We start from the raw sequence: 24,746 nt of genomic DNA, 5'->3' as shown, positions 1-24,746 counted from the left end.
AGCGCGGGGGGGGGGCCGGGGGGGCCGCTGTCAGCCCGCCCTGACGGGCAGCCGAGCCGGGGGGGCCGCCAGCATCCCCCGCCCCGCGCCGGCCTCCCGCCCCCCCCCAAACCCCGCGCTTTGCCCCTTTGCACCCCCAAACCCACGGGGGGTGCGGGGGGGGGCACATCCAGCCCCAGGGCAGCAGCGAGCGGGGGTGATGCCCCCCCAAAGCCCGCAAGGCCGCCCCGCCTGGAGGGGGGTAGGGCTGAGCGGGGAGGGGGGGGTTCGCAGCCCCCCGGGCCCCCTCACGGGAGCTGACCCCCCCGCGCAGGGCGGCTGCGGGGCCGTTAATAATGGATGAGGCCAAATTGGCAGCGTTAATCCCCGCAAAGGCGGCGGCGGCGGCGAGGGCTGAGCAAACAGGGGCTGCCGAGACCCCCCGGGGGGGGCTGCCGAGACCCCCGGGGGGGGCTGCGAGTCCCGGGGGGTCCCCCGAGTCCCGATGGGCCGCTGCACCGGGGGGGTTCACACCTGCCGTGCAGCCGGTACCCCCGATACCAGCACCGTGGTGTGCCGGGGCCGGCTGCGCCGTGGGAGGGGGCACGGGGCTGGGGGTCCCGGTGTGGGGCACACGGTGTCCCCCCCCCCAGGTCCCCACACAGCTGTGGCAGTGCCGGTGCCGTGGCCTTTGCCCGGTGTCGTGCCTGGGCAAAGTCTGTCGGGGGGAGCGGTGCTGCCGGAAGCTCCGTGGGGAGAGGTGGGTCTAGGGGGGCCTGGACCCCCCCAGCGCGGGGTGCGGGGGGCTGCGGGGGTGCAGCCACCCCGGGGTGGGCTCCTGGGACTGTGAGTGGGCTCACAGGGTGCTGGGTGGACTCAGGGGACCCTGGGTGGGCACAGGGGGGGTCTGAGTGGGCATGCAGGACCCTGGGTGGGCACAGTGGGTCCTGGGTGGGGACACGGGGTGCTGGGTGGGCAGGCACCAGCCCTGGGTGGGCACATGGGAGCTGTGTTGGAGTGCACCAGCCCTGGGTGGGCATGCAGGGCCCTGGGTGGGCACTCACCAGCCCTGGGTGGGCATGCAGGGCCCTGGGTGGGCACGCACTGGTCCTGAGTGGGCATGCAGGGCCCTGGGTGGGCACGCAGGTCACTGGAGGGGTCTGGTGGAGGGGGCACAGCGTGACCTGGGGTCCCTGACTGCACCGTCCATCCCGCAAGGTGCTAGATGCCAGGGCCGTGCCAGTGCCCGCCAGGGCGGTGACCCCCTGGGCAGCCCCACCGAGCCGGTGCCTGGAGCCGGGGGGACGATGGCCAAGCGGCTGCTGGTGGCCTACGGGCTGTGGGCGCTGGGGGGGCCGCTGGGCCTGCACCACATCTACCTGGGCCGGGACAGCCACGCGCTGCTCTGGATGCTGACGCTGGGCGGCTTCGGCGGCGGCTGGCTCTGGGACTTCTGGCACCTCCCCAGCTGGGTGGCAGCCGCCAACGGGGCCGGGGCACCCAGGGACCGCGGCGGGACCGTGCCAGCCCTCAGCCCCCTGCGCCTGGCGGGGCAGGTGACGGTGGGGATGTATTTCGGGCTGGCGGCGGCGCTGGGGCTGCCCTGGGTGCCGGCGCTGCTGGCGCAGCCCCTGGCCGTGGGGCTGGGGGTGCAGCTGGTCTCCTCGGTGGGGGACCAGACGGCGGAGGCACCCAGCACCCTGGCCGCAGCCTTCCTCGCCTCCCTCCTCTTCCAGGGCCGGGTGCTGGCGGTGCTGCCCGCCAGCCTGGCCGCTAGCATCACCGCCCAGCAGCACCGGCGTTACAAGCCCCGGGGGGTGCCGCGGCCCCGGCTGGCCGCCCGGCTCTACCACCTCGGGCTGGCGTGCCTGGCCTTCGCCGCCCCGCTCGCCGGCCGCGGGCTCTGCGGCGCTGCCGGGGTGCTGGGGACCCTCCTGGCCCTGGCCCGTGCCGCCACCGAGCTCCTGCTCCTGCCCCTCCGCGCCGGCCGGCTCCTGGTGGAGGTCCTGGGCTTCGCCGGCGGCTCTCCGGCGCGGGACCACGGCACCGGCTTCAAACCCAACAGCTGGAGCGAGCGGCAGCGGCGGGCGTACAAGGTGCGGGACGCGGCGCCGGGTGCCCGGGGCGGATGCTGTGGTGGGGGGATCCGTGGGGTTTGGCTGCTCCCATGGCCTTGGGGGGGACCAAACACCCTTTTTGGGGTCCCCTCCAGCTGCTGAGGCCACCTGCAGCCCTGGGGGGGGGGACTGGCAGGGTCCCCACAGCCCACCCCAGCGCGTCCCTCCCATCCCCAGGTCCTGGGCCTCCCGGCTGGCTCCTCCGCCGAGGACGTGCACCGGAGCTACCGGGAGCTGGTGAAGCTTTGGCACCCGGACCACCACCGGCAGCGGGCGGAGGAGGCCGAGCAACGCTTCATCCAGCTGCAGGAGGCCTACGAGGAGCTGGGGGGGGGCCAGGAGGGCGGCCGCGGGGTGACCGGGGGGGGGGGTCGCAAACACGAGGTTTCCCTCTCGCTGCCGCTCGGCTCCTTCACTCGCGTCGAGCGGGGGCCCGGGGCCGCCGAGAACCCCTTGCACCGGGGCGCATGGGGGCTTCCGTGAACCATGGCACGGGGGCTTGTGCGAGCTGCTGCACGCCGATCCGTGCCGGCCATCACACGACGGCCCCGCCAGCCCTCGCACGGCCGCCAGCCCCGGTGCCCCCCGGGGCAGAAGCGGGCGGGGGTCGGTGAGGGCGGAGCGGGGCCTCGAACACGCGGCTCCAGAGCTCAGCCCCTGGTGCCCCCCATCTTCGGCCGTTCCCGGCGCGCACTCGGGTGTTTCCGTTGCGGGGCGGTGGCTCTCGGCAGTTTCCGTCCACGTTCGGCGCCCTTCGCCCCGCCTCTCCCCGCCCATCGTGGGGGCGGGGAGGAGGGGGCTTCGGTTTTGCTGTATCCGATTGGCTCTCGGCGGAGATTGGTCACGCCTCCCGCGCGCCCCGGAGGCGGGAGGGGGCGGGGCCTTCTCAGTCGCGTCGGCTGCACCGCTTCGTCATTGGCTGGCGGGATGCCTCCCTCCTCGCGCCGAGCCGCGTCTCAGCGCGCCCGGGGACACCGCTCTGCCCTCTCATTGGCCAGGAGCTATCGGCCCTGCCCCCGCTTCTTTTCTGACTGGTTGAAGGCGAAGGAGGCGGGGGGCCGACCCGGCCTTCCACGCCCTCTCATTGGCGAAGTCCTCTAGGAGGGCGGGCGCGGTGCGGCGGCCTCTCGCCGCCATTGGCTGCCGAGCGCTTGGCCGCGTCCCGATTGGCTGGCGCAGCCTGAGGGCTCCTGCCGGGCCGCGGCCCCCCTGCCCCCCTCCCCGGCGCATCGCGGCGGGCTGAGGCGAGGGGGGGGGGCGAGCGGGCGGGCCCCCGCCGCGGCCGGTGAGTGCGGGGCGGCCGCGGGGCCGGGCCCGGCCGGGGCGGCCGGGGGAGGGGGCTGCAGGGGCGGGCGCAGGCGGGGTCCTGGCCGGGGGGCGGCGGGGCCTGGTGTGGGGAAGGGGGCGGCCTGGTGGGGGGGGGCGGTGGGTTCTCGGGGGGGGGGGGCTGGGCTGGCAGCGGCGGGGGGAGGGGCTGCGGAGAGCCTGGGCCGCTGCGGAGTGGGGGGGAGCCCCCCCTCCGGCCCCCCCCAGCGCGGGGAAGCGGGAGCGGCCCGCGGGGCGGTGGGCAGGCGGCGGGGGGGGGCCGGGCGGCGGGGGCCGGGCCGTTAACGCGTGATTTCTGCCGCAGCCGGGACACGTCCGCAGCCCGGCCCCCCCCTCCCCCCCCCGGCCTCTCCGCCTGCAGGGCCCGGGCCAGGAACCCGCCCTCGGCGACCCCGCGCTGCGGCCTTGCGTGGCCCCCCGACGCGGGGGCGGTGAGAGCGGGCTGGGGGGCGGAGAGGGCGATGTGACACCCCCCCCCCCCGTCGGCCTTCAGCCCCCCCGGAGCTCGGCTCTCCCCCCCAGCCGCTGTGGGCTCTTGGGAGCGAGGCAGCGGTGAGGCAGGAGGTGGCTCCCGGTGCCCGGTGCCCGCTCTGCTCCCCCGTGGGGGCTTGGCTGGGTCCGTGCTCGGCGCTCGGCTCGGTATCCGCAGAGGGAGCTGTTGCAGAGGAGTTGTGGAGCCGCCTTCCCCGCAGAGACCGGCCCCGCGCCGCGGCTCCCCGCGAAGGAAGGCGAAGAGCGGGGTTTTGCTCGGTTTGGAGAGGGGCGAGGGTCCGGGGAGGGGTGCGGGGTTGCTTCCCGAGGGTGCCTGCGTGGTTGCCCCGGTGTCCCCGTCCTCCCTGGGCGCAGCGACCCGCTGCGGAGGGCTGGTGGTCCCGTCCGTGCCCTCGCAGAGCAGCTTGCTGCCGTCGGGCCTGCAGAGGAGCTGGAGATGCCCAGGCAGAGCCTCTGTTGGTTGGTGGAGGTGAGCTGGGAGCAATCGACAGCAAATTCCCCGCTGACTACCCGTGGGGGCTGCTTCCGCGTCCCGCCGGAGCCTGGGAGCTCTTTTCATGATTTTGAGCTTTTATAGTGACTCCTCCACCCTAACTCTGCAACACGCTTCCCACCAGGTGCTTCTGTTGGAAGCTCTGGCTGCCGCGTCTTGCTTTGGAGGCGCAGATCCAGAGGCCTTCTGCCTCGAAAGTTACGGGTGTGGAGGTCCTGCCGCACCGTTTGGCTCTGGGGCTCAGTGCTTCCTGGGCAGGACTTGCTCACACGAGCTGGGGCTGCCCCGTTACGCAGTCTGGCTGGAAGTTCTTCCCTCTGAGGGTGACGGAGCCCTGGCCCAGGCTGCCCAGAGGGGCTGGGGAGTCTCCTTCTCTGGAGATATTCCAGCCCCGCCTGGCCGCGGTGCTGTGCCCCCTGCTCTGGGTGACCCTGCTTGGGCAGGGGGTTGGGCTGGGTGACCCACAGAGGGCGCTTCCAACCCCGACCATGCTGGGGTTCTGTGATTCTGTGAAACCAGGAGGTCTGGGGACCTGGAGGAGGGCTGGTAGGGTAGAAAGGGCAGCGGGCGTCTGGCGTGAGAGCTCCTGGACTCCGGCTGGCACCAAGCTGCTGCCTTCCCTCCCACCCTGCCCTGGGCAGACGGAGTGCGGCAGCGCGGCCGCGTCTGTGCTCGGGGTGAGGGGTAAGGGCAGAACCTCCCCAGCAGCGCCCGCGGTCGGGATTGATGCTGCCCGCTGAAAGGTGGAGGGGAGGAAGCGAGGGTCGACAGCGCTGCAGCTTCTCCTCTTCCTCGCCAGCCGGTCGGGGAGCGCGGGCCGTCCCCGCTGACGCCTCGCTTGGGTCTGTCTCGTGCTCCCGCCGTCGCACGGCGTTGCTCTGTGCGCCCGGAGCTCGTTTCCTTTATTGCCGTACTCCGTTAATAACGCAGTTTGTGTGCGCCAGGCCAGCAACGCGCGTGCCGCCCGTCCTAACTCTGGCACGATCTGCGTGGAAGTCGTGCGTGGCCCCGGCGGCTGCTCTGCTGCGCGTCACGTCTGCGTGGCCGTAGCGGTGGCTGCTGAGGTTGCCATCGCGTCAGCTTTGCCGGCCTGAACTGCCTGATGCAGAAGGGCTTCTTTTAATTGCAGCTTGCTCTTCAAGGGGTGTTTAAATATTTTATGATTTTTCTGAGCCATGCAGCCCCTAAGTAGAAGATTCCTGTTGGATTCAGGACAAGAGAGCTCTAAAGGTGACTTGCAGTCTGGAGAGGAAATATAGGTACTGGGTTTTTAAAAAATAATAGATCAGGCAATTAAAATATACGGCTTGTTTTTAATGATGTTTTCAAGCTCTGTCTGGGCATACCTGACCCGGAGACCAGCTATAGTCAAGGAAGAAGCTGAGGGAGAGGGGAAGGCGTCTGGCGGGACTACGGCAATCCCATTCTCCCCATTGCAGCTGGGGGAGCTCAGGGATGTTTTCACCGCTTACAGTGGGGCGGTGAAAGGTGGCATCTTCTGCTGTGTTTGCGGTTGTTTTTTCCTTCCTTCTTTTCGAAAGCTGCTGGTTTTCAGGTAGTTTGATAAAAAGTAAAGTTTAATCTAGAAGACACGTGCTCATCCTCTTAAATGTGAGATAATTCTTGGCAAGTCGCTGAGACTCTTCCAGCTCACAACGCTGGCAAATGCAGTCTAAAAACAGTAGCGACGCACGCGGAATTAGAGAGGAGCAACGTGTGTGCGAGGTCCCGACGGCAGCTGGTCAGGGAGCGGAGCAGAGGGCGTTGGGTGGCTGGAGGGAAGGCCGGAAGGCAAAGTGCAAAGAGCTCTTTGCCTCAGGAAAGCGAAACTTGGTGTCCAGCTCAAGAGCCTTGCAGTTCTGCCGCCTCGCCCCGCTCGCATCGCAGCGCGAAGCGTCAGAAGCCCCACCAGCGGTTCCAGCACCCGTTTAGCTGGAAAGCGAGTGTGGAAAGCGGTGACCGACCAGGCACCCTGCGCCGCAGCCCGTCCCGCAGAGCGCAGAGCCCGGTGGTCTGCTTTTCCTCTATTAAAGTAGTTGTAAGCACTCCGGGTGGGCTTTCGTAGCATGGCTGGAACAGATACAGCAATGTTTTGTCAGCTGAAAGACTTAGTTTTACTTCTTTGTGCTGCAAAATCGTACACAATTAGCTTGTAAGAGGTAGATGTTTGAGAATAGCTAATGCCAAGTCGTGCTCTGCATAATGCGCTTGGTGAAAGAATAATAAATGTGTGGATTTAAGCAGAATATAGACAGCTAATTATCTCGGAGGTTAAATGTTCGGCTCATTCCTGAGGAAATACTGAAAAAAACCCCAACCCAACCCCCAAGAGTGATATTAAGAAAGTATTTTTTTTTTTTAAATCCTAGACTGGTTCTTTGTGTTGTCCGATTTTACGACCCTTTGTCCAGTCCCGCGACAGGTCTTGTCCAGGGTGGGCGACGCAGCCGCTCGGTGCAGGCAGGGACTGGCCGCCGGCGTCGGAGCTTCCCGGACCTGTGCTGGGAGAGGCCGGGAGGCCGCAGTCCGCCGTCCCCGCCGTCCCTGGCCAAGCCCTTGTCTGGTGGAAGGGGCTTCAGAAACCCGAGCGTCTCTGTCTAAAGGGGGGAAAAAGAAAAAGAAAAAGAAAAAAGCCGAGTTGCAGCCGGGCTTGTGCCGCGCTTGCTGCTGAGCGGAGCGCTTCCCTCCTTGCCGGTGCCGGGCAGTCCAGCTGCCTGGCGCTGGTGGGGGTGTTGGCGCAGAGCGTTTCGCCGTCTGTTCCAGGGCGAGAGTTCTCTCTCCGCAGAGAAGCGCGCGAGGCGCCCGCTGAGCGCCAGATGTGGACAGGCTTGTTTCGGGCTGCTGGAACCGAACAGGTATTTGCAGAAAAGCTCCCGAGTCCCAGGGTCTCGGCGCGGCGCGGACTCTCGGGGAGTCCGTGGAGGGCTGGGAGAAGCCCGGCCGCGCTTGTGCCGTGCGCTGGGGCTGGCGGAGGCCGTGGGGACGTCGGGGAGTTCGGTGCGCAGTGGGCGCGTGGTGCCTGCCCGCCCTGCGAGCTGTGTGCCGTGGCAGGCAGGAGAAGTTCCTGAATTCCTAGTGGAACTGTAAGTTGGTTTTTTCAGGCTGTGCTATAAACCAGAGTTAATTCCCTGCTCGCGTGAGCGCGTTGCAGAGGAGGGGCCCAGCGCTGTGGGTAAACACCCGGGTCCGCCGAGGTGCCGGAGTCTTGGGAAATGGGTTTTTATTTGAGAATGATTATAAATTACAAACAGGACCGTTTATTCTCCTGAAATGCTGCGGTGTGTACTCGCAGCGACCACTCTGACGTGCTCGATCAACAAGATTAAAATAGCTTGGGAAGGGACTGCTGAACGCAGAAGCCAATTAGCCAGACGCTGCTGTGCAGCGGGAGTTACGCGCCGGCCGGCGCGAGGCGGGGGACAGCCCGCCGTGCCACAACAGCCGTGGTGAAAACCCTCCCAAGCAGCAGATTGATTCGTTCCTCGGAACTCCGGATTCCTCCGCAAAAGCATCTTCCACAGACTAATAAAAAACTCCAGACACATTTCTCGCTGTTTATCTCCTTTGCCTGCAAACAGGGAGCGATCGAGTTCCGGAAGTTTGCTGAAATCACCCGTCCAGACGGAGCAGGAGTAGCGCGGCGAGCTCCCGCCGCGGGTGCGGGATTTGGAAGCCGTTTCTTTTTGGGTTCGCTGTCTGTAAAATTTCAGATGTTTCCCTTCTTTCTAAACGAGGTGGAATATGCAGAGATTTGTGCATTTACCAATTATGTGCATTTCCAGTGTGAGCTGGAAAAGCTTGATGTCGGGAGCTGAGCGCTGGCGGCTCTGGGAGCGGTTTGGTTGCTCTGTCCCTCGCGGGAGGGAGTTGGGTTTCTGCGGGTTCTGTCGCTCCCCGGCCGTTCCGTTACAGCGACGATATTTTATCGTAATCCCGCAGGTAGATTTCTTGACGTTTTTGTGCTGATGCTTTAGTGCTGCTGTTGGCGCGGGCGCTGCGCTGTAGAAGCCTCGTACTGCCCTTCTCTGGAGGAGCTCGCTGCCTGTGAAGAGTTTATTTCAGCCTGCGTTAACCTCTGCTGTTTTACCAGCCTTGAAATTGCCGCCTGAGCTTTCCAAGCACCTGTGTGTTTTCCAGCCCCCTCGCGCCGGTCCGTGTGAGGTTCCCAGCCTGCAGCCCCGTTAGGATTCCCGGCGGCCGCGCCGTGCGAGACGCCGAGCAGCCCGAGCCGCTTGCCCGGCTCTAGACTCTGCTGTATCGGGTGAAATATTAATTGCATCATCAAGGAGTAAAGATTTGCCGCTTTATACCCGTCAGATCCATCCGTGGGGTTTTGTTGCCAGTCCATTATTTTATTACCGCTGTGCTTGGGCTTTAGCTCGCCAAAGAGTAACCCAGAGCCTGTTGCATGGTGTTTGTTTTCCCCTCAAGACTTAATTACTGTTTATTTTCCTCCTTTGAAGTGGGTAAGGCTGTGTTTGGTGGGTGATAAGCTGTAGAGTCTTCCAGGCTTTTCGAGATTTCCTGGCAACTTCTTTAGCGGCAACTTCTGTTTTGTACAGCTCGTTTCTCTGCTTGCTCTGGATGGAGCGTTCTCGCCGGTGTTTGCTCTGCGGGGACGCACACGCCAGGCAGTTTTCAAGTGTTCCTTTGTTTGGTGAATTCAGTTCGAGACAGCGTGAGGGAGTTCACGTAAAGCACTCCCCAGCGCGACGTTGCGGGCGTCTGGCAGTACCTGCGTCTTCCCACCCTCCCTCGGATTAAAGCGTGCTCATCTTTATTTAAACAATTAAATTGTAAAGACAGCTCCAAAGTACAGTTCCGTGGGGTTTATATTTTGGTTTGTTTGTTTTTTTGAACCCTGAGCAAACAGACCGCGGGCATTTGGCTCTGGTATCATAGGTCAGTGCGTGAGCGCCTGCCTTCCCCGCAGCCGCGCGCTCGCTGCGGATCGCGGGAGGTGCCGGCGGTTCCCGGCGGCCGGACGGCTGCGCGGCCGCCCGAGCGCTTCCTGCTCCGGACACCAAGCAGGCGGGTGGGGAAGCGAAACTCGGGTGTCACCGTGCGAACCGAAGCCCATCGCCACGCTGGCAGAGCTCGACCTGCCGGCGATCTCCCAGCGCCGAGCTCGGGGCCGCTCCCGTCTCCGTACGGCGGCGTAATCCTTCGCTAAATCCTCCGGCTTCTGCGTTTTGGAGCAGAGTTTCGAACGCCGCCGTTTCGATGCGGTGGTGGTCGGTGCCTCGAGGCGTCAGAAGGGGCGAAGGCGTTGAACTCGGGGAGCCGAAGGCGGGGGGCAGGCGTTGGTAACCAGCGCTCGTTTCGGGACGCGCTTTGCAGGTAAAACATTCTGCTTCCCCGTCCGTTCTGCGCGGGCAGCGAGCGCTGACCCCGTCTCAGGTTTTGATTGCTGGGGTCGCTGGTTAGAAAGGAGTTTGGAACCGCTGTGTAGCGAATAAAGGAAAATTCTTATGATAGGAAATGTCTATTTTTAAATCAAAACAGGCTCCTTAGGACCCTGGTGATGAGCCCTGGGGTGGTGTCGCCGGTTCTTGTGTTTCGGGAGCGTTGCTGTGCTCCTCAGGCTTGTAAACCAGATCCCTGGAAATAATCCTGAGCGGGGTGGACGGGAGCTGAACTTGTAATTATTTCTGGGGCTGAACTTGTAATTATTTCTGGGGCAGATCAGATGCGTGCTTCGCAGCGCTGTCATCTCATTTCCAGGAGCGTGGGGGCTTTGCTAAAGTGTACAAGGTCTCCTGATGTTTACTGATAGATTTACTGATAGATTTACTGATAGATTTACTGATAGATTTACTGATAGATTTACTGATAGATTTTACATATTGAAATGGCAGTTTCTGTGGCTTTTCCCGCTCCATTGTGAACACGGCCGCGAGGTTTTGCCACGGCGGCCGGACGCTGCGTTGGGGTTCGGCGGCTTTGCCGTGGCACAGAGGTCTCCATTGTCTCCTCACCTTGCGTACCCTGTCGTTCTTTGTTTAACCTGTCATCGCACTCGATGCGGCGCCTGCCGCCGCTGCCGTCGCCGGCTCCCGAAAGCGGGAGCGCAGGGAAAAGACACGTATGTGATGCTGCGCGGAGCTGCCCCTGCGCCGCCTCGCTGGGGGAGGTTGGTGGTTCGGGCTCTGCTGAAATAAACAGAGCAAGCGTTTAAAATTTATCTGCGCTTCTGGGTGCTGGCAGCAGAGTGGGTTTTGCCTTCCTGGCCGCGTTAAGACACGAGAGATCTCGGAGTTCGCGCTGTCGGGAGTGTTGTCACCGAGCGCAGGAGCCGCGCTCCCGGTCCGCTTTGCCCGGTGGCTCTTACGCCCATAAATGCTGGCGTTTGTGTAAACGGTTTTCTTACGGTGGGTTCTAAACCCCCTGGTTCTACGGCTTGCGTGCCAAAGTGGCAGTGTCTTACAGGAGCTTTGGACTGAGCCTGTTGAAGCTGTGCTGTGTCTGTAGGGAGCTCGTCGCTTGATTCTTAATGTTGCTTTTTTCCTGGCTAGTTGTTTCCCCACGCCTTTGAGCAAAACACAAATTTTACTCTTAAAAGGTGTGAGCAAGAGGGCTCTGACAAGCTGGGAGGCTCAGGGTGTGCCTTGGCTGGTGCAGTAGCAATTTTCTTACTTCCTTTCTTCTTTTTTTTTTTTCTTCTTTCTTTTTCAGAACCTGAAAAGACCGAGACCAACGGCTGCAGTCAGGCTTCGTGACGAGAAGTTGCTGTTCGAGGAAGGAGCTGTAGTGCTCCGCTGGCCTGTCAGCAGATTGCTGACAACTTCAGACCCCGTCTGCCCTCGCAGCTGGGATTTTGCCACCCCAAACCAGATATCTGCCGCTTCCCGCGCTGGTACAGGGCGAACTGCGACTGCCAGCTGCGTTGCTGAAGGGCGAGGACTCGATTTTTCCCCCTCGCTGTATAGCGGGACGTTAGAGCAAACACGCTGAGATGTCTAAAAAGCAAAACACAAAAGGTAAGATGCGTGTGGGTGTGATAGAATCAAATGCCAATATACAGCACTATTGATTCCAAAGTTATCAATTAGGAGAGGGGTTAATTGCTCTTGCTATGCTCCTTTCAAGGCTGCTGATGTCACCTGACAGCTTGTTGTCACTGTCTTCGTGACATCCTGTAACCTGTTGGGTGCTGTGACATTTTTAGCAGCGTTTCAGTTGTCCAGCCGGACAGCTCTGATTTCACGAGCTCCCGCGTGAGCTGAACGTTGCGTCGCTTCCACGCTCAGACAAGAGGAGACAAACACGCTGCGGAGCGGCTGTTTTGCGGAGGGTCCCCAGTTGGTGCCCGACTGCCCACGCTGGCTGTGGCCAGGCTGAGTGTGAGTGGGGTCTGGGCCCCTCACGGACTCACTCTGCCAGAGCTTGGCCTTGTTCCCCGGCAGCCCGTGCCCAGCCTCTCGGCGTGCCGGGGCAGGCTTCTGCCGTGGGCTTGCTGGTCCTGTCTGTGGCGACCGCTCGCTGGGAATCCGGTTCAGAAAAGAGCCGTGGAGTGGGGCTGGGGTAGCTCCGCTCGGGCCCCCGCCTCGTGGGGATGTGATTCAGACTGGTCCTGCTGAAACGTTTTTCCTCGGAGATGGGTGCAGAAGGGCAGCCAGCAAGTTTGCGAGAAGCCTTTTCCCTTGCTGGGTCTGCGAAGGCACAGGCTGGTTTTCCTTCTCCTGCCGTGGCGTGCGAAATGGCAGAGCTGTTCCTGCGTCGAGCAGCTCATTTCACCGAGGGATCTTATTTGTCGCGTGTGAAACGCTAATTCCAAAGTGTGTGTGCGTGGAGGGAGAAGGGGGGTTGAGGGTTACGGTTCTCTTTTTATTTGAACTGACTACTAATTAATAATTTAAGGCGAATGGGTTTGACAATTCATGTCCTCTACCTCAAGAGAAGAGCTTTTGTTCTCTGTAGAATTTTTTTTTTCCTCCCCCCGAGCAGCTTTGGTGTAGAAACAGTGTCTGCCTGAGGAGCCCAGCCATCCTTTGACAGCTAGATCCATACATGATGCAAAGCAATTAGTAACAGTTGTGGAAATTATTGTGTAGGGCAATTTTTGAGTGATTTTTAAAACGCTGTGTTTGTGCCTGTGCTCTTGGAAGCCGCAGTACAAGTCGTTAAGAAATGGACTCCTCTCTGACGCTGGAAACGGAGCCCGGCAGTCGTTGGTGCTGAGTGCGGGTGGAGAGGAAAACACACCTTGAAACAGCAGAAGAGAATGAACAGGTCTGGGGGGGGAGCAGCAAGAGAAACCTGGGGGAGGCAGCTGGGGAGAACCGTGGGAGCTGCTGCTCTGGGGGAGCTCGGGGGTTTGGCAGGTCCCCGGCCGAGCCAGGCAGCCGGCACAACCGCTGCTCTCGGCGGCGTTCGGCAGAGCGAGGCACGGAGAGAACCCGCTGGGAAGCGCTGGCGTGTGTTGGGTTCCGAAAGAAAAGTAAAGGGATCTTGGGCATAAATATTTGACACCGGGCAGCAATGCAGAGTAGGCTTTAGTTCGCCGCGCCGCCGGGGACGTGAAATCCGCCCTGCTTTGTTAAGCAGGCTCGTCTCCAGCCCGCGGAGCGGCGGCAGCGTGGACGGGAGGGGAGGTGAGAGTTAAAGCTGCAGACTCTTCTGGCGGTGCCCTGTCCTGTTTGGGCTGTGATTGAATTTTCAATTACTCCTTTTCTGCAGCTGTAGAATGTCAATGTAGTCGGCAGATATTTTCCAGTCCCCTGTAAAGGGGTGTACCTTGGCCAGGTAAGGAATGCCTGTTCGGTTTCTCCTTCGATCTGAAAAGCAGAGCAAACCCCCTCTGCAGCGTAACAAAGGGCTGCGGAGAGGCGGGAAGGAGACAGACCCGTTTTTAATAATGCAGCAGTTCTGAAACCGAACCCGAAGCCCAGCTGTTTCTTCTTCTTAAAAGCGCCACAGAACAGAGTGAACATCTGAGCTATTCCGAAGGGTATTTCTAAGTCTTGTGAAAATGCGTATGCAAAGTTTGGGTGCAGAATCGCATTCTACTCCTGGGTATTACTGGTGGTAAGGAACTCTTTACTCAAAGGGTCTGTGCTGAGGAGAAAACGGCGCAGTCGCTGACCCAGTCGTGTAATCATTCCTATTTAAAAATGCGAAGGCGCGTATCCGCGTGCGGGTCCGTGTCTGGGTTAAGCTGAAATGAGCCATCCAGTATTAGTGGTTCTGTAAGGGATAATTTAGACGTGCGAAGGAAAGGTAGTGTCAGCGGTGCCAGACCTCTAAACAAATACTTCCCCAGAGTCCAGCGGGGCTGTTGGTTTGCTGCTGTCTGAAGCGATCTTGGATGCTTGGTGCTTCTGTTTTCCCCCCAGCACGAAGCATGTGCGCTCCCTCGCATCCCCCCTTCTGACCCGATTAATTGATTGGAGTGAAAGCAGCCACCAGGCGCGGGGACGGCTGGTGACCCCGGGATACAAAGCAATCACATAAATCTTGTTTCCATCGGACATCAGTTTTAGGCATGCCAGGTTCCTGAATAAAGCAGCACCCGGGCTCCTGCTCATCTGGTTACATCGAGGAGCCGTTTCAGCTGATGGAAAACGGCCCGACGCGAACGTGGCAGAGGCGAAAGGTCTTTGGTGTCAGTCGCGGGGAAGGGAGGGTTTCAGCTCGAGCGGCGTTAAGCAGCCAGGAGTCGGCACGCCAGAGCCTTTGCAAAAACCCCACATGTGAGAGAAATTTCATTTTCAGCTCGTACGTTGTTTAGCGACACATCAATCAAGCAGAAGACGGCGCTCTGCGGAGAGCAGGCGCTGCTGGCTGGGTGGTGGCAAGCGGTGGGCTCGGTCTGTGTCCGGGTAACTTCTGGTGGCATCAGCAGCCCGGGAGACTGCGGAGTCACTCGGCAAGGCAGCGCTTGCTGTGAGCGATGGTGAAAACGCACAAAGGCGAATATCGAACCTGTGTCCTGTAAGCTGATAAATCTGATCCCGGCTCGTGGGCGAGCTCGGGTGCAGTACGAGGGTGCAGGGGACGTCGGGGATTCGTGAGAACTTCAGCTGCATCGCTCTGCTGAGTGTGATGCTCTGGTCTAATTTAATTTTTCATTTTTTATCTGTAGATGGAAATTAGCTGGGAGGGGGAGGTCCTGCCGTTTGGATTACCTTAATGGCTCTCTGTTTGGCTTCGCTGCCTCGGCTCCGCCGAAAGCCGGTTGCTTTGCTTCGCTGCTTGCATGTCCGAAGCAGGCGGCGGAGCAGACAGCGGAGCGCAGGTTAAAACTGCGGCTGTGGCTGGGAAACGGCCGCGTGCCGGTGAGGCCGGGGCGGTGACGCCGCGGGGGCAGTTAACCCACTCGGCGACTGCTTCCCCGCCCCGGGCGCTTCAGGGAGCTGCGTCTGAGTCCCTGCCTTTGTGCCAGGAATACCTGCTTTCCATCAGGCAGAAACACCCCGTTTTAGCAGCGTAACGTTGGGTGTATTTTAGTTGATTTGCAAGAAGCTAATTTTTATTCCATATTTAATTTCTGTTTTTTTTCCCCCACTCTTCCAAGCCCCGAAATGAACACGGCCTGACGTCGGGAAGGCAGCCTGCCTTAACGCGCGGGCTAACCCTGCCCTGCCGTCCGGCTGCTGCTGGAGATCGGGTGCTTGGGGGCTTTAATTCGCCCACCTCGGGATGGTGCCTCGAGCTGTGAGTCCATCTCCTGCCTGCCCAGCCTTCGCCCGTCTGAAACACAGCAAGCTTGCTCGTACGTGCACCCTGGTGAGCCGGTGACTTTCCTGTATCGAGTTTGGACCAAGAAGGCCCTGTTGCATGCTTGGCCCCTTGGAATCTGAGAAAATAAGCAAGAAAGTGGCATTTCTTGTCGAGACAAAGCTCTGCAGCGCAGCTGCTGCCGCCGTGGGCTGGCTGGGCGCTGCAGGGGTGTCACGGGGCGTTAAAATAGTTTCCACAACAGCTGATGAAGGAACCGAGCCCCGGCTCTGAGCGGGACGGAAGCTGGGCGAGGACAGCTTGGTAACCCAGCAGACCCACCCAGGCACCTTGGTGTGTTCCGGGGAAGGGAGGGCTCTGGGTGCTGTCTGGCAGTGATGTTCCTCCCCTTGGATCACGGAGAAAATCAGCGTTTCTATGTGGCTTTTCTCTGATCTCGATGAATTGTTGCCTCAGCAGCAGCAAACCCAGGAATATTGATCCTACCCCCGGTTTAGTCCGTCCTTCTCTCAAATTCATGAGGAGAGAGCTTAGAATTGGCACCTCTGTTGCCTGTTAGCCAGCACGGTTCTTAGGAGGAACAAATCGCAGAGTGTGTTGACGTGATTTGTAGGGAAGAGCCGGACGCGCGAGGGGTGGGAGATGCCGCCGGCGGTGGTCGGTTTGCAGCGCCCGACGCGCTGGGAGCCCCGCGGCCACGGAGCGCTCCCACAGATGTCTTCTCTGCTGCAGCACTGTTTGGGAAATCTGGATTTTTTTTTATTTTTTTTTTTTCCCTGTATTTGTGGGTGCTTTGGTGCAACTGCGAGCACAGACTGACAGAATAACGATGTTCTGGCTTCTTTGCTCTGTCCCAGGAAGACGCATTAATTCCTGCCCAGTCACCTCTGCAGTCCCGGGCACAGACACCGCCCAGTTCTCCCAGCTTGGGGACCGCTGAAGATGCTGTAATTAGAGCAAACGGGAGACGCTCCGAGCGAGCAGCGAGGTGCCATTTCTTTAAGACCCTTTTATTTTGTGTTCGCCGAGGTCTCCCGCGCTCTCCCTGGCAGAGCCGGCGCCGCTGGCCTGAAAAGCCACACGGTCTACAAATGTTCCATGGTTTAACTGAATCTTGGTTGCGTAGCACTTCAAGTCTCTGCGCTGCCCGGCTGGGGCCTGAACCCAGCGTTCGGAGCGGGGTTTTTTTTTTTAGTTCTGTACGGTATTTTACTGTGCAAACTTCCCGTGACCTGGGCTGGGGGTGTGGGGGCTCGGAGGAGCTGTATAGTTCACTCTGTGCTGTCACACAGCACAGTGTCCTGTGTGACGCTGCTGGGATGGAGTCTGTGTAGCTGTCAGGCTGGGGCTTTTGCTTCTGTGTCTCCTTATGAAACGCTCACCTGCCGTGGCTCAAAGGTGAGCCAGGACTCGGCTTGGCTCCGCGCTGGAGGGGGAAACAGTGGTCCCTGTTCAGCTCCCTCAAGGCGCTGGGTGTGCCGCTTCCTTCTTTCGTGCGTCCCAGGAAGCAGAGCAGGTGTTTGCTGGGCCTGTGGTTTGAATTCTTGCACGGGGTTTGTACGGAGAAGGCTAAAGAGGGGAGTTACAGGAGGAGCAGACTGATCCTGGGTAGGGTGGATTCTTCCTGGCATCATCAGTGCTTCGATTTAAGAGCTCCTGTGTTATTAGTCCAATAAATAGCGCTGAAACAAAAGTAAATGGCTGGGGATGAATGGTTTCTTACCACCTCCTTTTCCTGGAGGATGGTTATGAGCAGAGAAGCGATTAGGGCCGTTGGGGTCGTCTCTGGGGTCTGTTGCACCAGAGCACAGGGCAGCGCGGCATGGCGCGTGTTTTAATGCGGCGGGGATCAGTCGGAGTGTCTGATGGGCCCGTCGTGCCAGACATGACATGCATCGGCTGAGCCCTGGCTCTGGAAGGAGCTTTCCTTTCGCGCAGGGCTGTTAATTCAAACACCCTGAAGTCACCGGTGGCCGCCAGACCTCCGTTCCAGCGGGCGGGAGCATTTTAAATTCTGTCCCTTCTTGCAAATTCCCACCGTCGCAAGAGACCTGAGCGCCAGCAGCCCTTTTAATGATGCTTGGGAGTGCTCAAGGGCAATATCAAATGTGTACGGTGTAGTCTCCATTGCATAATTTGTGCATGATAAACATTTTAACGCCAGGAGGACTTGGGCCGTCGCGAAGTGACTGGAAGCTGGAGAACCGACTCGGAGCAAGGTGCCCATGAGCTCCTGTAAGCCCAAGTGCAAATGGAGATGTGGGAAAGGGACGGGATTGAGCAGCTGAAAATGTGCTGCAGGGGGGAGCTGAACTTCATCTTCCCTGGCACCTGGGTCCTCGGTGGCTGCTCCGCAATGAAGACTTTGAAAAAAGATCGCTAATTCTCACTTGGTGATGGGAGCCTGGAAGCCATTTACAAGATTAAGGACTAGAAAGTTGGTAACTCGAACTTCGGTGGGCTTGGGAAACTTGAGAAAATCTTGCTCATGGGGCTGAAATGGGTAAGGATGGCGCTAGGAAGAGTTTAACCGTTCATCTGTAGCCTTAATAGGAGGCTGACCTTTCCATCATGCTCACAGTTCTGTCACTGTATTTGGAGGCATCTCGGTTTAAATGCTACATCAATGTCTGGGCGCCGCGGAAGTCAATGGTGTGTCTCAAAACCGCGTACGAGTTATTTAGAGGAGGTGAGGGGAAGAACATGAATCAGCAGCTCGGAATATCAGCTGAGCTAAAGCAGAAAGGGCAGCGGCTGAGCGAGCGTCCCCGCGGAGCAGCCTGGCCTGCTGGCAGTGTCCCCAAGGCCACCGGGCAGCCGTGGCTGTAGGAACCCACTGGAGCAGCCTTGTGGAAGGACCAGTGGTCTCGTGCTTCCCTGGCTTCGTCTGGGGCTCGAGGCGTCGAAGCACCCGCCAGCGAATGCCCTCCTGGGAAAGCTGCCCGGGGCTTCGCGCCAGCTCCCCGGCAGGGGCTTGGCGATGCGGAACAGGACGCGCTTAAAACCCGCGGGGTCCTGCGGTCAGCCCCTGCCCAGGGACACGCGTTCCTCCCGACGCCGAACGTGACTAAAATACGCGTGTGAAGTATGTTCTGTCGTGGTGAAACACGTCCGTGAGCGGCTGTATCCCTTGCCTTCAGCAGACCTGAAACTTAGCCTGCTCAGACCTTTGGCAGGAAAATCGAGCGTGAATTTGTGATACCAGGCGCTCGTCAGGATCTCTCGGTGAAACGGTGGGGCCTGCAGATTTATGTGACCTTTGCTCGCTGGCAGGGAGCAAACCTGTTGGTGATGGCTGTCTCAATTATGGGTCTCTTTAGGAACATAGAAGCATTACCGTGGAGATTGTAGCTGGCAGGGAACAGAAGCTGCTGGATCTTCAAACCCATTTATCAGTCTGCTTGCCATTTGTATCTGCAGGTGGAGGAGATTGTTAACCACACTGCGCCAAGGCTTTTGTTAACTCTTGGTTGCTGGGCTCAGTAAAAGATTAATATGGAAACGGGGGAGCAGTGCTGCCCTGCTTCAGCGGTGCTCGGTTTCGCACCGGTCCTACTGGGGCTTGTGTTTTTTGGCTCGCGGTTTTGACACGTGCTTGGTTCGTTTAAACTGACCCGGAGCTGAGGAGCGAGTCGGCTGCTGGAGTTCAGTGGGGGGCACTGGCAAACCAGGCTCAGCTGGGGTTACCTGGCTAAACCGAGCCTGGTCCTTAGACCAGGCCGGGACATCATCCATTCCACTCCCAGCAGCTGATAATCCTCAGTGAACTGGACGACAGAATTAGCCAGCGAACACTGTACGTTTGTAGGATTTCAATTTTCTCCTTGGCAAAGCAGCAGCTCGGAGCTGACCTCTTGCTTCCTCGCTTGCCAGCTGTCTCTTGGTGCCCGTGGCTCAGAAGAGAGCTTCCCTCTCCTTTCTCTTCACAGATCCGTCTGGGTTTATTTTTGATGTGCAGTCCAATACTGTGATGGCCCAAGGAGGAACCTTTGAAAACATGAAGGAGAAGGTAAATGTGTCTTCTGAGACTTTAACTCACCACGTGCCGTGAAAGAGCTCGCGAACGCTCTATCTTCATCTCCTCTCTGAGATGAAATATGTTTCTGTCCGGGAGCTAACTGCAGCTCTGTCAAAAGCAAAATTTTATTCTGGCTAAATCGTCCTGGCACATTAAAGTTTTATAAGGAAGTCATCGGTTACGGGTTTCAGACTGCCTGCAGAAGGGTTGCTGTAGGCTCCGTGGTGATTTACATGTTACCCTGCTTCTTCCCTCTAGATCAGCGCGGTGCGGGCGATCGTCCCCAACCGGAGCAACAACGAGATTGTCCTCGTGCTGCAGCACTTCGACAACTGCGTGGACAGAACAGTGCAGGCTTTCATGGAAGGTAACTGCGTCCGGGCGGGGTTTCTGGCTCCGTAACTCGTACGTACGCATTTACGGGCCTGCTGCAGAAGCCGGTGTGCAGGCAGGGCGGCGTGCGGTGAGTGCTGCAGGCAGCAGAAGCTCAGGTCGCTTCTCAGCACATCCCAGCACAGGCTCTGTCCACACAGATAACCGACGGGTGGTTCTCTCCCCCAGTTTTAGCTGGTGTTTGTGCGGCTCGGGGTCGAGGCAGAGATAATCGTTTGGTAGCTCGTTAGATAAAGGAGGTATGATGCTCAGCTGCAGCGGCTCGTGTTCACGTGTACAAAATGGGAATGTCTGCGGCTTCAGAGTACAAACAGCAGCTACTGAAACCCGGCTCACAAATCTTCTCTGGGGTCTGGCTGGCACGCTGCACGAGATGGATTTTCTGACCTTGGAGAAACAGGCTGTTGCTGGTGACAGCGCCTGTCGCTTCGCGGCTCTCATTTCCGTGCTGGCCGCCGCTGACAGCCGCGCGTTGCCTCCGGCCCGCGGAAGGTGTGACAGCTACTCCTCAGACTGCGGGCGTCCTGACACGGCCAGCGTCCCTGGGGAGGGAAGGCCAGCAGATATCTGACCTGAGCGCAACCTTTGAGTTCAGAACATGCTCCAGCAGGGCCCCAAGTACCTGAACCTTGAGTATGACAGAGCCAGGGAGAAGATTTCCACCCCCCCCACACCCCTTTTTTTCACTGGAAAGAGCTGGCACTGTGTGTTAAGGCAATAGTCCTGTTCAGCAGAGTGTTTCCAAAGCAAAAATGAAACCCATCCTTTTCTGTTGTCAACTAAGAGAGCTGAAAGTTAGCTGCAGGAGGTGTTACGGCTGGCTCAGGTGTGGAGGCACTTCACGTGACCGGGAAAGGACCGGAGGGGATGCCTCGTCCGCTGCTGATCGCTGCATTTCGTTTCAGGCAATGCCAGTGAAGTGCTGAAAGAATGGACTGTAACAGGCAAAAAAAAGGTAACGCTTTTCAAATATACTTCACTGAGGCATTTATCTTTTTATTTTGAGAATTTAGACTGCAGAGAGCAGTGGGCATTCCTTGTGACTGAGATGGGAAAAGAAGGCAAAGAGCACACGTGTGTATTGCTGTGAGCTGAGCTGATGGTCGCAGATAATCGCTAGGTGATCAGGTGCCTCGCGGTTCAGGGCAATGATTTACACGGTAACGTCGGTGCAAGTTGTAAACATCGCCTCCTTGCCACATTTGCATTCGATTTAGTTGTCAGACACATTGTGCCCCATGTAGCAGCTGAAAAAATGCCTCTAGGCTTTCTGTCCCCGCAGTCACTTTTATTCTTCTGACCCTCTGTGGGACCCCTGATCCACACACGCAGCCCCACACTGAAGTAAATCTTCATCAGGTCCATTTATTTCAGCGGGGCTCTGTAATTCACTGTTCAGATAGTCATGCTGTTCCATTTTTCATCGGTAACCTTTGGAGCTGAACAGTTGCGTTTAATGCTGAGCTCTGTAGAAATATATTTCTTCGTCGCGTAAGCTTTCTCGAGTGTTTTGCCTGGTTCTTCGCTCAGACCTCTGTGAAAGGGTTAAATAAAGGTTTGCAAAGTTTCAGTACTTGATATTATAATAGCTAAATCCACCAGGAGAAGAATAAAATGATAATTATTCAAAAGGACTCCTTTGAATATGTGACTAGCACCAGCGTGAAACAGAGAGGAGGAAATGTCACCGAAGAATAGCCCTGTGCTGGGAGGTGGGGGAAGTTTCATCAGCGCGAGGTCCAGCAGAGCGCTCGGCTGCGGCAGAGCACGCTGGCAGCCGCGCCGTGCCGGTGAGCAGCCCCGGGAGCGGCCCGCCGGGTGCTGCGGGTCACGGCCACAAACCTCGCCGCTGTTTCCCATCAGTTATGCAGCTGATGACCGTTGCTCTTGTTGGCACGTCGTCGGGGAGGATAATGCATTCATGCCTCATTAATGCCACTATATCTGTGCTCATTGTTGAATAAATCCCTCCTACTGTTAATAGGATCAACAACCGGGTGGGCTGAAAAAGCGTTTAATTCGGCTACTTTCAGCCAGTAAACCTAAGCTTAATTTTCCCTTCAGGAATTAAGCTTCACATTTTTTCTTCTTCCCCCCTTTGTGGTGTGGATACCTAATCCTCAGAACAAGAAGAAGAAAACCAAACCGAAACCGCAAGCTGAATCGAGCCCTGGCCTCCCAGACCCCGGTAAATTGGTGTCCACTGAAGAGGAGCAGTCGGCAAACTCGGAGAAGGGTGGAATTAACGGTTTCCATGTCAACGGCTGTGCCCACGACACCGAGTCTGTGGACTCACTCAGCGAAGGTTTGGATGCACTTTCAATTGATGCCAGGGAGCTGGAGGATTGCGAGTCTGCTGCGCCAGACATGCCTGACAGAACAGGTTAGTCTCCACGAAGCAGCCCAGGAGACGGGCACCCAGGGTTTAAAAGGCAGAGGAGCGGCCTCGTGCTCTGTTGTGTTCCGCCTGTGTTGTGGGTCGGCTGTAAGCCTGGTTTGTTTGGATGGCTCTGCAGGAAAGAGCAGCTCACCTTGATTTTCTGATTTTTTTGCTTGTGGTGGTGAAGAGGCGGTCAGTGTTCTGCTGTCCTCTTCGCGTTCCCCTTTAAACGAGTGTGCTTTTCTACAGCAGTGCCTGAACTAGAGAATGGAATAGCAGACTTTGACACAAAATCGCTCACCATGCATCCTTCCCAGAGCCCTCCGTCTCTCAGACAGCGGCCTGAGCCGAGGAGCGCTAGCAGGTCTCTGTCCAGATCAGCAGCGAGCAACTCAACTCCCGCGTCCCTGCCTGTAGCGCGGCTGGAAGATCTCCCGGTTTCACCTGCGAGCAAGAAGCTGGGTAAGGCCCTGAGGGTCTGCGCACTCTCCGGTGTCAGAGCAGGCTGCTGCTGGCCCAGCTCTCGCTGCCTCTTCGGCGGCGGCGCTGGCAGACACAGTGTGAGGCACCCTGGACTTTGATTTTAATGCGAGCTAACGTGCTGCTTGTTACCCGGCCAGCGACTTGCGCTCTGCTCCTCCCCTCGCCCGCGCGCGGCAGCCGTCCTGACCGCCGTTTAGATGCGGTGCCTGGAGCAGCGAACCCATGTGTGCGAGAGCAGCGAGGGAGGAAGCAGCCGGGCTCGCTGCATCCGTTTAGCCCGTTCTTCGGCGTGCTCCGTCACGGAGCCTGGGGGCTGTTTCTCATCTTTTGTGAGAATTTGTCGAAAGGCCAGAAGCTCGGCCCAGCCCTGTTACAAGAAGTGACAGCCTCCGTCTACGGGGCTGGGGTTTTTTGTCCTTCTCTTTGGTGTTCTTTCTCCACAGCTGAGTCCTTACGATGACAAGTGGGGACAGGAGGGACCTGGGGGCCACCGGCTGTGGTGGCAGTTCTCGTGCTTAGCTTAGGGAGGTGAGGTGGTGGTGGTTCACCTCCTCGCTGCGTGGCAAAGCTGTGATGAGTGGTTGGTAATGGAGCTTGGCAGGAGGCAACTGCGCTCTGGCGAGCTCCGGAGAGCGTGGGCGAGGGGATGTGCCCTGCTGGCAAGCTGAGACGCGGGGACTAACCCTGGCAGCGATAACCAATCCTTTCAGCTCCTGATTTGAGGAAATAGCCTTAATTTTCGTTTCCGAGATCGTTCCCTTCCCCAGGCAAACGGTCATTTTGTGTCGTTCAGTGATACGGTGCGCTGGCCTTTGGAGTAGAGCGCGTTTCGCTTCTCTCCAGTCCCTGGCACAAAAGCAGCTCAGAGGTGCATTTGATTCCTCTCACGTAATTGAAAATGTGGAAGGACATCCCTGCCCGCAGACAGAAATTCTACAAGCCTTGGGAAAACTTCCCCCCGTAAGAAAATCGCTCAGAGTGTCCCTGCTGAACCGAGTGCCTTTGTAATGGGGAAGGGAAAAGACAATTTAAACCCGAGCCGAGTATAGTTTTAAACGAAGAGGGCAAGCCGTCTTCAGCTTTGTCCCTGCTGGGAGGATTTAGCGGTGTGATTGACATGGCTGTTTGAGTTCGCTCTGTCTCTTGGTAGGTTCTAATATTGAAAAATCCGTGAAGGATCTCCAGCGCTGCACCGTTTCGCTGGCGCGGTACCGGGTGGTGGTGAAGGAGGAAATGGATGCTTCCATTAAGAAGATGAAGCAGGTCTTTGCTGAGCTGCAGAGTAGGTAAGTCAAAGGGAGGGGCAGACCCGGGGGTGAAGGCTTCACAACCCAGCACATCTGGAATCAGGCCGCGGCCCTCCCGGCAGGCTGGTGACTGGCTTGCGCCTGTCCTGCCGCCCGCGCGCCGTGCGTCAGCGTCTGGGACGGCGGCGTCTCGGAAGGGCCGCGCTGCGGCCTGAGGTCCCGTCCTCGGCAGCTTTTAGAAGCCGCTTTGCAAGGCCTGCGTTGGAGCTGTCACCCCCGCGCGCGGGGGGTGTTCATAGGCTGTTCAGGCTTTGGGGTGTCCGTGGGGTCTGTGACGAACGGTGGCTCCCTGTCTGCTCAACACCGTCGTCCTGGCCATCACAGGGCCGTTTCGGGTGCTGACAACGTGAGGAACCCGCAGATGAGGTGCTGGCAGTTGGGTGCCAGCATTAGCTGTGCTGGAAGGAGGGCTGTGGGCAGCTCAGGGTGCCGCAGGAGGTGTCTTTTAGAAACAAACATTCATATTTGAAATCTTCAAATTAGGGTTGAGTAGAACATGGAAGAGAGGGATCCTTCTGAAGGTAAAAGTACACATCAAAGATCATCCTGTGCAGCACTGCTGCCCCCGTTGTAAGCCAAGCTGTGCCTGATGTTCCCTACGAGTGTAATCGGGTCTTTTTTTAATGAACACCTTTATTGGTTTGGGTAAGTGCTTTACGATGCTCCGAAAGGCCCAACATCAGGGATGCTTGCTGTCCTGGCTGATTGAACCTGTTACTGAGAAATTGTTCTTCTTGGTTATACAAATGTGATTGCTTTTGGGACAGAAATGTTCACAAGGAGCTGCACAGAGTTCTCCTCGCCTGGAGTAAGTTACGTCTGACGAGTAACTCAGATGCTGCCGTCGCATTGAGGGAGGAAAGGGGGTATTTGGCCGCCGTGCCGGTCGGTGTCAGAAGCCGTCCGCGTCTGGACGCTGGATGTGCCCTCAGGGACCAGAGTCTGTAGTGGTCGCGACGCGGCGAGCTGCGCTCTGAAGCCTTCCGGCGGGTTTGCGGGTTCGGTCGGGGCTTTTTCTCGTGCTCACGTTGAACTTTGCTACCAGGAAGTGCTCTTCTGAAGTCAGTGGAATGCTGCC

General features: G+C 58.8%; 2 protein-coding genes across 4 annotated transcripts in view; both read left to right on the top strand.

Annotated features, from left to right (window-relative positions):
- Positions 1–663: 663 nt before the first annotated feature.
- On the top strand, positions 664–2,579 carry DNAJC22 (DnaJ heat shock protein family (Hsp40) member C22). Its single transcript, XM_075445733.1, has 3 exons — positions 664–739; positions 1,198–2,075; positions 2,274–2,579. Exons 2-3 carry the CDS (start codon positions 1,287–1,289, stop codon positions 2,577–2,579), a joined length of 1,095 nt encoding a protein of 364 aa, XP_075301848.1. The 5' UTR covers positions 664–739; positions 1,198–1,286.
- A 709-nt stretch (positions 2,580–3,288) lies between these two features.
- SPATS2 (spermatogenesis associated serine rich 2) overlaps positions 3,289–24,746 on the top strand; it is a 29,259-nt gene continuing 7,801 nt past the window's right edge. Inside the window, exons 1-8 of one of the 3 annotated variants that reach the window (XM_075445628.1) lie at positions 3,289–3,381; positions 11,083–11,387; positions 19,017–19,096; positions 19,364–19,472; positions 20,404–20,453; positions 21,623–21,881; positions 22,131–22,340; positions 23,512–23,647. In XM_075445628.1, the coding sequence (XP_075301743.1) occupies positions 11,363–11,387; positions 19,017–19,096; positions 19,364–19,472; positions 20,404–20,453; positions 21,623–21,881; positions 22,131–22,340; positions 23,512–23,647 (869 nt within the window). In that variant the 5' untranslated portion in view covers positions 3,289–3,381; positions 11,083–11,362. Of the gene's footprint in view, positions 3,382–4,227; positions 4,384–11,082; positions 11,388–19,016; positions 19,097–19,363; positions 19,473–20,403; positions 20,454–21,622; positions 21,882–22,127; positions 22,341–23,511; positions 23,648–24,746 lie in introns of those variants that run through there. The other 2 variants (XM_075445626.1, XM_075445627.1) reach the window with 2 other exon arrangements.

The sequence above is a fragment of the Opisthocomus hoazin genome, chromosome 32, assembly GCF_030867145.1.
Source record: "Opisthocomus hoazin isolate bOpiHoa1 chromosome 32, bOpiHoa1.hap1, whole genome shotgun sequence".
NCBI lineage: Eukaryota > Metazoa > Chordata > Aves > Opisthocomiformes > Opisthocomidae > Opisthocomus > Opisthocomus hoazin.
The sequence above is the reverse complement of the archived record's forward strand: the minus strand, read 5'-3'. Positions and strand labels throughout refer to the sequence as shown.